This window comes from Apteryx rowi, unplaced genomic scaffold (assembly GCF_003343035.1).
Source record: "Apteryx rowi isolate R43461 unplaced genomic scaffold, aptRow1 scaffold_86, whole genome shotgun sequence".
Taxonomy (NCBI): Eukaryota; Metazoa; Chordata; class Aves; order Apterygiformes; family Apterygidae; genus Apteryx; species Apteryx rowi.
In genome coordinates, this window is record NW_020451160.1 from 618500 (window position 1) to 629544 (window position 11045).

At 57.0% G+C, this 11045-nt stretch overlaps 2 protein-coding genes across 2 annotated transcripts in view; both read left to right on the forward strand.

Annotated features, from left to right (window-relative positions):
* Nucleotides 1-3279, forward strand: part of MRPL38 (mitochondrial ribosomal protein L38) — a 4972-nt gene extending 1693 nt beyond the window's left edge. Inside the window, exons 5-9 of the mRNA XM_026090449.1 lie at nt 221-293; nt 1105-1150; nt 1545-1703; nt 2083-2219; nt 2615-3279. Coding sequence (XP_025946234.1) covers nt 221-293; nt 1105-1150; nt 1545-1703; nt 2083-2219; nt 2615-2751 — 552 coding nt within the window. The 3' untranslated portion in view covers nt 2752-3279. The remainder of the gene's footprint in view (nt 1-220; nt 294-1104; nt 1151-1544; nt 1704-2082; nt 2220-2614) is intronic.
* Nucleotides 3280-3368: 89 nt separating this feature from the next.
* Nucleotides 3369-11045, forward strand: part of LOC112977792 — a 19617-nt gene continuing 11940 nt past the window's right edge. The window contains exons 1-7 of the mRNA XM_026090570.1: nt 3369-5876; nt 6531-6626; nt 6719-6952; nt 7121-7289; nt 7689-7772; nt 9190-9712; nt 9959-10064. Of these exons, the coding sequence (XP_025946355.1) occupies nt 5430-5876; nt 6531-6626; nt 6719-6952; nt 7121-7289; nt 7689-7772; nt 9190-9712; nt 9959-10064 (1659 nt within the window). The 5' untranslated portion in view covers nt 3369-5429. The remainder of the gene's footprint in view (nt 5877-6530; nt 6627-6718; nt 6953-7120; nt 7290-7688; nt 7773-9189; nt 9713-9958; nt 10065-11045) is intronic.

Here is an 11045-nt window from a genome sequence, read left to right on the forward strand (position 1 = left end):
TTTGCAACAGGTTCGCTGTCTGTTGGCAAACTGGTGTTTATTAATGCTCCYGAAGCTCTCCTGGTGGAGCTGGGTAACCGTGGCACGGCCGTGTCTGGTCTGTGCTGCTCTCTGGCTGTGCCCATGACAGATTCACATTCTTTGCCTTTGAAATCGTGACTTGGTCTTAATGGAAACTGTTGTCCAAGCAATTTATGTTCTCTTTATATTTCTCATTTAGGCTTCCAGTCCCCCTGAAGTGTCATATGAGGCAGATAAAGGCTCCCTGTGGACTCTGTTACTCACAAATCCAGGTGAGCAGTGAGTTCTTTAAGAACTATGTTTGAACTGGGCTGTTTCCATCTGCTTTTGGATAGGAAGCTCCTGTTTCTTTCAGCTGCGCAGTCAGAGATGATGTGATACCTGTTACGCAGGGACTGTTACCTAAGCTCTAGGTGCAGAGAACAGCTTCAGAGACTGTGCCTGGAAAGGGAGTTAAAATTTCTCTGCCTTGGGGGAAAGTCGTGTCTTCTGAGAGTGCTTCTGTGCCCTTATGTCACTTGTTAGATGATGAGTGGATGTTCGCAAAATGCTGAGTGTTCCCTCAATGAATTACACACACAGTAAAGATTTTAGTCTTCCCAAATCTCTGCAAATACAGCAATATTTTGCCCAATTTGCAGCTGAGAAATGGGACAGTGACACGACAGGACCCATGTCACAGCACAGGGGAAGCAGTTCCCTGACTCAGTCTTGTGTTTACTGCCAGACTCTTCTTTCTCGAACACAGCTTGCCTGTCTTCAAGTGCCCCCTCCCTTTGCAGACTCTCTGGGAGGTGGATTAGCTATGCACCCCARGAAACCAAGGTACAGTGAAATTAAGCAACTGTGACCCAGTGTCATCCAGAAAGTCCTTGTGATCTTGGGGTTACATCTGTAGAGATCTTGGCTCCTCGTTTTGAGCTCAGCCCTATAAGGATGAGTTATTTTTCTGTTACGAGAAGAACACTGGGAGGTCTCGAAGTGCCCCCTCCATTCCRAGGGGATCTGGGCCTTTTTGCTTTGGAGTTGATGCAAACACCCCATTGTCACTAAGGCGCCTTTCTCCGTTGTGTGCRCTTGCAGATGGACATTTAAGAGACACCGATTCGGAGTACCTCCACTGGCTGGTGTGAGTATTRCTCATCAGAGCTCTGTGCTGCTTGGCTCAGGGAAAACCCAGGCTGAGAGGGTGGGAACTCTGGGAACAGTGCTTGGGAACAGATGTGTTGCCAAGATGGTTCCTTGGCTTTCTCTGATGCTCCTGCCCTGGGCTTGTTGYATCCCTGTGTTCTGGGTCCTGATAAAGTTGCAGTAGTTCCAGGTGTTGTTGCTGTTCTGCATTCAATTCACTGGATGTGGCTTCTTCCAGTAAAATCAGCCTCTACTATCTGCACATTTGCTAGGCAGGGAAAATAGCTCRTGTCAAAGCCTAGTGCAAAGTGATTGATAATCCTGTATGAAACTCCTGGTCCTAAAGGGGCAAATGAATGGCTACTTAATGAAATAAACTTCTTTGTGTTCAGGACAAACATCCCAGGCAATGACATCAAGTCGGGAAAGGAGATTTGCCATTACTTTCCCCCTTTCCCTGCTAGAGGAACTGGTTACCATCGTTTCATCTTCCTCCTCTTCAAGCAAGACTGCCCGATAGATTTCAGTGAGGATGTTCGACCAGTGCCATGGTAATTCAGGCTTTCACTAGGCCATTGGCTTAGAAGTTATTGCTTGTTATTACAGTGTGCTTGTCACTCCTCCAGCAGAGCRGTTCCTTTCAACTTGCAGGTTTGTTCAGGACTTCTCAGTTTGCATGTTGTCTGAAGCTGGAATCCCAGCCCTGCAAGCCCCATAGAGTGTCATTGCCTTAAAACAGGCTTTTAAGAAAGCGATTTGCCCTGCCCAGGGCAGACGTGTAGAGCTGAAGAACCAGGGAGATTTCTTCTGGTGACTTCCTTTTCCCGTTCTGTTTGTAAACTCTGGAGTGATGTGGGGAAGTAGCTGCCTGCCAGGATGCTGCAGGAAAAGAGGTTCACCTCGGCTCTTGTGCTTGTGTCCTGTTTGCAGCCACAGTCTCAAGATGAGAACCTTTAGGACGTTTGACTTCTACGAGAAGCACCAGGACCACATGACCGCAGCAGGGCTGGCATTTTTCCAGTGTCAGTGGGACAGCTCCGTCACTCAAGTCTTTCATCAGCTTCTCAGTAAGAAATGCACCGTGCAGGGATGCTGGAGGGGCCTATTTGTGGGCTGGGGCATGGCTCCTGCCCGTCACGCACAGGATCAGTGAAAGAACTGTTGCTGTAGGTTCTTCATTGATCCTGGCTGTCACTGGGGCACTTGGACCTCYTACAGCACAGACTAAGAATTTATTGAGTCATCCTTCACCATACTAACAGCTGTTTGAGGAAACAACCTCTAAAGGCCATTCTGAATGAGCATTTTAAAATAACAACAAGGGAGCCTTCACTAGGATGTGCTTAACCAGCCCTGATTTCATGCCCTGACCTGGATGCGCGTCAGCCCTTGCTCATGAAGGGAAGGGCTCAGGGTTTGGATCTGAGCCGTCTTGCTAACATTCTACCTTCCCCCTTTACAGATATGAAGGAGCCTGTGTTTGAATTTGTGCGGCCGCCCGTATACCATCCTCCACAGGAAAAGTTCCCACGCCAACAGCCTCTGAGGTACCTGGACAGATACCGAGATACTAAGGAGCCCACCTACGGCATTTACTAGGGGCCTGGCCTTCTCTCTACATGCTCTGATGTACCCAAGGATGCAGGCCCAGAAGATGGGACTGATGACTTCCCTGCATTTGCAGAACTGTGGTGTCAGGAGCAGTCCATGCCTCCAGAGGAAGACAACAAAATCTCAGCCCTCTGGCTCCAAGTTCCGCTTTGCTGGCCMTACTGGGAAGTGTGCAACTGAGAGCAACAAGCATTTGCAGTGTTGGCAGTTGTGTGGTCAAAAGGCTACTTGAGAGCATGTTCATGTATGAGAACAAATCTATGTCCGGGCTGAAATCTTGCTACTGATTCTGTAGCAGAGCTGGTCGATAAGGGTGCGAGGGTAGAGTCCACCAGAGATGCTTTGCCTTGCTTCTCTGACGGGATCAGAGCTCTTCTTTTGTCCATTTACAGTGCAAATGGAGCTAGCCCGACCTGGGTCTTCTCACCTTCCCAGTGCTGCAGTTTGGGACTGTTGGCTCTTTTTTGTACAGTCCTCTTAAAAACCTGAGTGTGATTAAACACCTTGTGAGCAACACTGGAGGCGCTACCTTGTGTTCACTGAGAAGAGCGTGGTGTCCCAGCCAGCTGGTGCAGAGCTGGCGAGTTCAGYGGGCTGCACCAGAGAAATGCAGCCCTTCCCCGGGCTTGGATCTCCTTCCCCTCCTGGATGTCATAGGGAGGGAAGAGCACAGCTAAGCGTGTGCTAAACTTTACAAGAGTCTGCACAAGGTCAACATTAATGAAGCTGGCTTCTCCCAACAGCTATCCAAGCACATGGACCCCAGTTTCTTTCCCCTCACTTCCTGGACAACATATGTTGATAGACAGGGCTCTAAAGCAGATCTGTGGAGCAGACACACGGTGGTGGCCTGGCAGCCTGCTGCTGCCTGTCCTGTACCCATAGTGTGGAGGGATGGTGCTTTCTGCTCTGCAGGGCTCTTAGTCCAACCACTGTTCACACATTTTAAATAAATCCCCAGATACCAACGTGTTCCTGCCACTGCAGCTGCCTGTTCCTAACTCTGCTTCCCAGCAACCTTATCTAAGGTTCCTCTCTTCCTAGGGGAACAAGAGACTCCAGTAAGCGAATGAGGTTGGGCTGAAATGCCCACCTGCCTGCTGTTGCTCAGGGCCATTACCAGCTAGGCAGCAAGCTGCCATATACTCTCCCTTCTAATATTTGCTCAGAATTTGCAGATTTAGCCAAAAGAAACATTTTGGGGGGCTGTTGCTTGCCTTGGCTGAAGCTGTGTTGTGGCATGCAATGAGCCRTGACAGATCCCAACTTGCCCTCCCGGGTTCAGGGGCAGTCTGGGGTTGTGACTCCGAGCTTGCCTTTGATACAGAAACTGCTCTGATCTCCCACCACCCCAACCGCGAAGGCCCTCACCGCAGTAGGGATCTCCTCCCCGCTCACCCTCCCTGGGCAGGCGGGCGAAAGCAATGCTGCGCCCTGTGAAGAGGTTGCAGAGCTGTTGCAAAGCTAAGGCCACCTCACAGAACAGCGTTTAGCCGATGAGCAGTGTGTGCGCGCAATGATAGTACGGCTGCGAGGGTACGCAGATAAGATTTGGACTGGACGGTTGGTAGCATTTCTCCCTGAAACTGAGCTGTGTAAAGACACGAAGATAAATGGCACGTGGGCACCACAGTCACTTCCAAGCAGAAGACGCTACCTGCCGTCTGAGCAAGGGCGGACTGCCCAGATGAGGTCTTTCCTGCATTTTGGGGTAGAGATCTACTGATGTGCAGTAAGTGTTGCAAGGAATGTGCTAGCACAGCTTAGTGCTATCAGTCTCCATCTCTCTTTAGCTCGGTTAGCAAGAAAAGGAGTGTTGGCTGCACCGAGTGGCATGTGCAAGCAGCAGGAGCTGTGGTTTAAAATGGAAAGATGCAAGGGAGGGACGTGGTCGGAGCAGCCGGCTGGTGGCACGTGTCACAGCCCCCGTCGGTGCAGARGGAAGCGACAAGCGTCTGCAGCAGCGGTGGGGGCCCCCTCTCTGCCAGTTCCCAGGCTGGCAGATGGCAGGAGTGCCATCCTCAGGTCTCTCTGCCAGCGACGGCTGTCCTGCTCTGCTTGGGGACCAGTCCCTGGGAGAGGCGAGGGTGGGCTGTCCTGCCTCTGCAACCGGCCTGGCAGTCCCTGCAGCAACCCCGGGTGCTGGAGCAGGTGCTGGAGCAGGTGCTGCGGGATTGCAGCGAGCATCCCTGCGCCTGGGGGAAACAACTGCTGAGGGGTCGGGAAGTTCCCCCCCGAGGGCAAAAAAGGAAATCAGATTGTGTGCAGTATGTGTATCCATGCAAACACGTACGCGCAAATACGCTTTGACTCTCGTTAGCCTCCTGCGGGGGGAAAAACAATTTCCCCGCGCTGTCGCTGCAGCGGTTTTATCCTCTCCGGGGCACCCTGCTGCGCTTGCAGCCCCTCGGGGGAGCAGATCYACCCCTCGGAGCTGCCTCCCCCACCCGTGGGCCAGAGCCGGGGTGGCCGCGSTGCCGAGCAGCCCCCGCCGGGTGTCTCTTTAAGAGTGTCTGGCTCCGCGCCTCGACCCGCCTCTGGGCTCTGCATCATCCAGCGCTTCCTCCTTTTCCCCGGCCAAGTTTCTTTTTCCCCACCCGGCTTGGCTGAGTTTCTTTTTCCCCACCTGGCTTTCCTTTCCTCGGTGCCCTGCTCCCCGGCACGGGATGGCGTCGTCGGTCTCCCAGAAGCTGGAGGAGAAGCTGGTCTGCTCCATCTGCCTGGAGCTGTTCAGGGTGGCCGTCACCTTGCCCTGCGGGCACAACTTCTGCCAGCAATGCATCAGCGACCACTGGGASAAGCAAGAGCAGGAGGCCTCCAGGGCCGAGAAGGGCTACACCTGTCCCGAGTGCCGGAAGCGATTCCAGCGGCGCCTGGAGCTGAAGAAGAACGTGACCCTGTGCAGCGTGGTGGAGCTGGTGCGGGCGGGCGAGGCGCAGATCGCGGGCGCCGAGGGGCGCGAGGCGGCGCACGGCGGCCAGTGCCCGCGGCATGGGCGCCCGCTGGAGCTCTACTGCGAGGACGAGCGGCGATGCATCTGCTGCGTCTGCACCGTGCAGCAGTGCCAGCACCACCGGCGGGTGCTCTTCGAGGAGGAGCGCTCTAAAAAGCAGGTGGGGAAGCCCCGGGAGCTGCGGCGGGAGCAGACGGGGGTCCCTGCGTGGTGGGGGGACATGGGAGCCATCGGCCACCCCCGTGCTGAGGCTCTCCTGCCTTTGCGTCCCTTCGTCAGCGCAGCAGGGCCACCACCGGCCTTTGAGCACCCCCAGGCTGCGAGTCCAGCCCTGTCCTCCACCGGCACGGTCTCGCTCAGWGGGAAGGGGACAGCTGAGCCGGGCCGGCCACACGAGGTGGTTCGGGCACGGCACGACGTCCCCTGGAGCAGTCAGGGAGGGTCACAGCCTCCCAGCCCGCAGGGATGTGATGTACCTACTGTGTGCTGAGCTGTGCCCGGTCTCAGCTGCCGGGGCTGTCACGGKCTCTCTCTCCCCAAGAAACCAAGAGCAGCAGAGAATTGCACAAATCCAGCAGCACTGAAAAAAATGCTGCTGTGCGTGTTTGTAACCCCCCGGTCTAGGGGAAGCAGCTAAAATGGGGTGAAATCCAGCAAAGCGCCTCACTTCTAAGTGATGCAGGACCCAGCGTTTCCCCTCCCCAAGCCACCTCCTTCCTCAGGAGGGTTTTTCTCRGAGCCCCGCGAGGGATACCGGGGCGCAAGGCGAGCTGCGTCGCTCTCCGCCACAGGGTGTTTGTGCCACCCTTTGCAGGCCCTTCTGAGAGAGTCCTTGGAAAAAGCCCAGCAGGAGTCGGAGAGGATCGAGCAGGCGATGCAGGAGCTGGAGAATCAAACAAACAGCATCAAGGTACTGCTGCGACCAGACGCGGGCGCCCCGTGCTGCTCCCCAGGAAGGCATGGGTGGGAGCCCGCTGGATCTCACGCATCTTCCCCACCCAGGACTCCTCCGAGAGGCTGAAGTCGATGGTTGTGAACAAATTTGGCCACCTGGAGAAAGCCCTGGAGGACTGTCAGCGGCAAACGGTGGCCAGGATTGAGCAAGAGCAAGCAGCGGCGCTGGGGCAAGTGGAGGAGAACTGGAGCCACCTGAAGGAATGCCTGGACGCCCTCAGCCACCACAGGGAGAAGGCACAGGACCTGCTGGCCTGCGCCGATGACCAGACGTTCCTTGAGGTATTGCCCTGGCATGGTGTCCCTTACTGTCCCTCTCCATTCCTTTCACTGGTGCCTGGGCATTCCCAGCTCTGCTCCTTTCTGGCGAGGATGGAGACGTGGCCAACCCCTTGGAGCTGCTGATCCTCCCCAGTCTAGCTGCATGGGTGTCTGTCCATCCATCTGCAGGAATTCCCCCTGCTCGCTTCTCCGGAGAGCCCGGAGGCATTGCCCCCCGTGGAGTTCAATGTGGGCATGGTAGAGCCCATCGCTGAGATCCTCACGGAYATCTCCAAGCTCTTGCTGGAAGACTTGCCCAGCTCTGTGACCCCCAAAGCTGCTGACCCTGTAGCCCCAGGTAAGCCTTCTGCACACAGGTCACCCTAAAGGACTTCAAGCCACTCTGGACCACAGCCTTGCTGTGGCCAGTGTCACCATGGTGGGGACACAGCTCCAGGGGACAGGGGGCTGGGAGAGGGGCGCGTGTCTACTTTCCAGCAGACAAGTATCAAYGGGACAGGACGTGCTAGGTGGCTTCCCTGTACATCCCATGTCCTTATTGGCAGTGCCAAGCTGCAGCAATACGTGCCTGCTCCCAGGCTTGGATGTGATGGTTTTCCTCCTCCTCCTCCCCTTCCCCTGAAGCTGGGCAGAGATGAGTTTTTGGGGCAGCATCACTTGAAATGCCTGCTGGCTTCCTYCCACCTGAGCAAACCTCAGCTCCCGCCATCCCCCTCGTGCTGTCCCCTCTCCACAGGTCCGGTCCAGCCCGAGGAGCCCGCGGTGGTGAAGGCGGTGGCCCCTCTCCCCAAGTGCCAGCTCCGAGCTGAGCTTCTGAAGGGTGAGGAGCACAGTGTGGGGCAGCTGGCGGGGGACGGTGCTGCACTGGGGTCCCCAGCTGGCCTTGGGGAGAGGGCAGCGATTTCCCCAACCTGGGACTCTTCCCCGGGAGGGGAACACTGGCTCCGTTTCCCTAAATGCAGAGGGTGTCACCTGCTGGGAGGACAGGCTGGGGGACGCCGCTCAGACGGGAAAGCGCTCGTGGGTCTTTGCCAGCGGTTAACGTCACCAGGGACCGACTTTCCYGCGGTAACCAGAGCAGCCCGAGCCCGGAGTCCAGCTGGTCACTGCAGAGTGTGGCTGGCACAGACATGCCCCAAATCTCACCCCATCTCCATCCTATTTTATCCGCTTCTCCCGTCTCCGGCTTCTTGCCCGGGCAAGAGCGACGTGCCTGTTCCCAAGGACCCATATTTAGACACAGCTCTTCCCCAGGGCAGGCCAGCAACGTCGGCAGCTGGCGCGGCGAGCAAGCACCCATGGGGATGCAGCACGGCACGGCGCTGAACCAGGGCAGCCGCTAGTGCCGTGCAGATCCCAGCCCACAGCCACTGCTCCCTTGTCCTGGGAAATCACCCCGGATGCTCCCACCTGCGATCCTTCCTTTCCCTTCCCGCCCCGGGCTCAGCCACAACGGGAAGCACGATTAGAGCAGCAGGGCTCATTTCTCTATCTCCTCCCCATCTAAAAGAGGGATAAATAATATTTAGGGTGCTTTTCTCAGGTCCCCCGTGCCAGCTAGACCATCGATGCGTATGGGMTCTACAAGGATTCCTTCCTTAATGGCTGTAAAGTCCCACAGAACCTTCTCGGCAATATTAATAGCAAAAAATGTTATTTATTACCAGGAGGCATGAGCCCAGAATAGCCAGCCAGGCTGGGCTGCTGTKGGAGGAAGGTGAGGCGCTGACGACAGGCCAGTCCCCGGCAGGAGGAGTTAATGCAGCCTGCGCTGACGAGGGTGACTCCCTGCAATACCGTATTTGCTCACGTAACGCCTGGGTTTTCTCCCCCCCCAACCCGCATACACAAACACACACTCACCTTTTTTTGCTCTTAAAATCAAGCACATCTTTTCCAAAATTGCCCCTGAGCCGTGGCACGCTTGCAGCTATTTGCTTGCTGGTTTGTGCCTCCCCAGCAGGGACCATGCAAAAGCATCGCGTCTTTGCGCCTCGCCAGCTATTTCTGGGCTCTTTTCTCATTCCTCGCAGCACGTGGGCAGGCACAGAGCAGCCAGGCAGGTACCACGTCTCGACACGCTCCCCTTGCCCTCCAAACATGCTCCGAGTCATTTCCGTCTATTTTCGGGGCAGCACAGTGCTGCTGCTGGGGGCTCACGCAAACGGGCAGGACCAAAGGCACCGCGGAGCGGTTTGGTCCCCCATCCATGCCCTCGCTCTCCCTCTGCTTTCCAGACCACCGAAACCTGACCTTCGACGCCGAGACGGCCAACAAGTACCTGCAGCTGTCGAGCAGAAACCAGAAGGCCAAGCACCCGCGCGGCGCCGGCAGCCCGCAGCAGGACCACGCCGCCCGCTTCGAGCTGTGGCAGGTGCTGTGCGCGCAGAGCTACGGCCACGGCCACCACTACTGGGAGGTGAAGGTCTCCAGCCACTCCGTCATCGTGGGGGTGACRTACCAGGGCATCCCCCGGAAACGGCAGCCAGGCCACAAGTTCAACATCGGCCTGGATGGTGGGTCCTGGGGGCTGCAGGTGCGGGAAGACTGCTACTTAGCCTGGCACAAGGGCCGGTCGGAGAAAATCCAGGAGCGCTTGTACGAGTACCTGGGGGTCAGCCTGGATTACGGCAACGGGATCCTTTCCTTCTACGGCCTCGGGGACAGGACACAGCTCATCCACACTTTCCACCACATCTTCACGGAGCCCCTCTACCCCATCTTCTGGCTTTGCGAAGGCCGAACGGTCACGCTGTGCCAGCGGGACTGAGCCGGGGGTAGCACAGCGCGACAACTCCTGGGCACCAAAGCCGAGGCAGGAGTGGGGTGCAGTGATTTAAACCAGACGTGCAAATAAACCCTGTCTGATTTGCACGTGCAAATATCATGATGCCTACGCAAATTAGGGATGGCAAGGATGTTGTTGCTTCACTGAGATGCCCTCGCGGAGGGGACGGAGGCCCCCCGGTATCTATAAGTGCACATGCTTGGTGCCCACCCATGCAGAAGGGAGTCAGCAACGGCACGAGAGAAGGTGATGGGCAGGGTGCAAGAACGTGGTTTTCCTGTTTCTCCTGTCCCGGCCAAGCCCACCGACGCCTGGAGAYTTGGGGTGAAGGGGAGGCGAGGGGGGTGCAGTCCCTCCTGGGGTGCTGCAGAGCCAGGCTGGGGGCGTCCCGTGCTCTCCCAGCCCCACATTGAGGCCGATCCTGCTTTGCCTGGCTCTCCAGAGCCCGCGGTGGGCCCCGTTCCCCCAGCTCCTCTCTGTGCCATCTTTTAACTCTTCGACTGGGACTCAGGCAGGGCAGAGCGTCCTTTTCGGGGCGCCACGCTGCAGTTAATGTTTGTAAGAAGCTGCTTGCCCCAATAAAGCTCTATTTTCCTACTCGCTTTGACCTCGGTGCTGGCAGGAGACGTGAGACCGCAGGGCACTAGCAGGGGGTGAGCCGAGCCGCCCTGGCTCCGGCGCTCGTCCCTACATGGCCTTGCCGTGCCTGGCTGCGTCCTCGGGGGCCGGCTGCAGGAACCAGCCTCTCCGCGGCATCCAGCTGGCGTCAGGAATAGAAGGGGCTTTATTGCTGCAGCGCTGCGATAAGGAAACCTGGTTTCCTACGGCTCCGTCTCAAGGCTGATGCGGCGCTGACGAAAATCCACAGCTTCGATTGAAGCTTTTCCAAGGGCGAGCCGGCGGAGCCGGCATCTCCCCTGCCGCCCCCGCAGGCACAGCCTCAGCCGGGATGCCAGCTGAGGACTTGCCAGCTGAAACTGGGCACCGGGTTCAGAGATGCTGGGGATGCGCAGGCAAACGCGCAGGGAATGAATCACGGCAGCTTGTTTTCTTTGGGAGGAAAAAGGCTTAAAGGGAGAAATCCCCTTGTCTGTAAACTGGTGCATTTAGTTTTTTGGAGGGACAGCAGAGTCCCCTGGGGGGCGGATGGGAGTAGGCTGGCAACAGCCTCCCAGAGGGGAGTCGATCGAGGGGGCGGGCAGCAGATCCCCCACGTTGTAGCAGATCCCAGGGGGGCAGCAGATCCCCCACGGGGACAGGAGATCCCCTGGGAGATGGCAGATCCCTGGGGGGGCAGTAGATCCC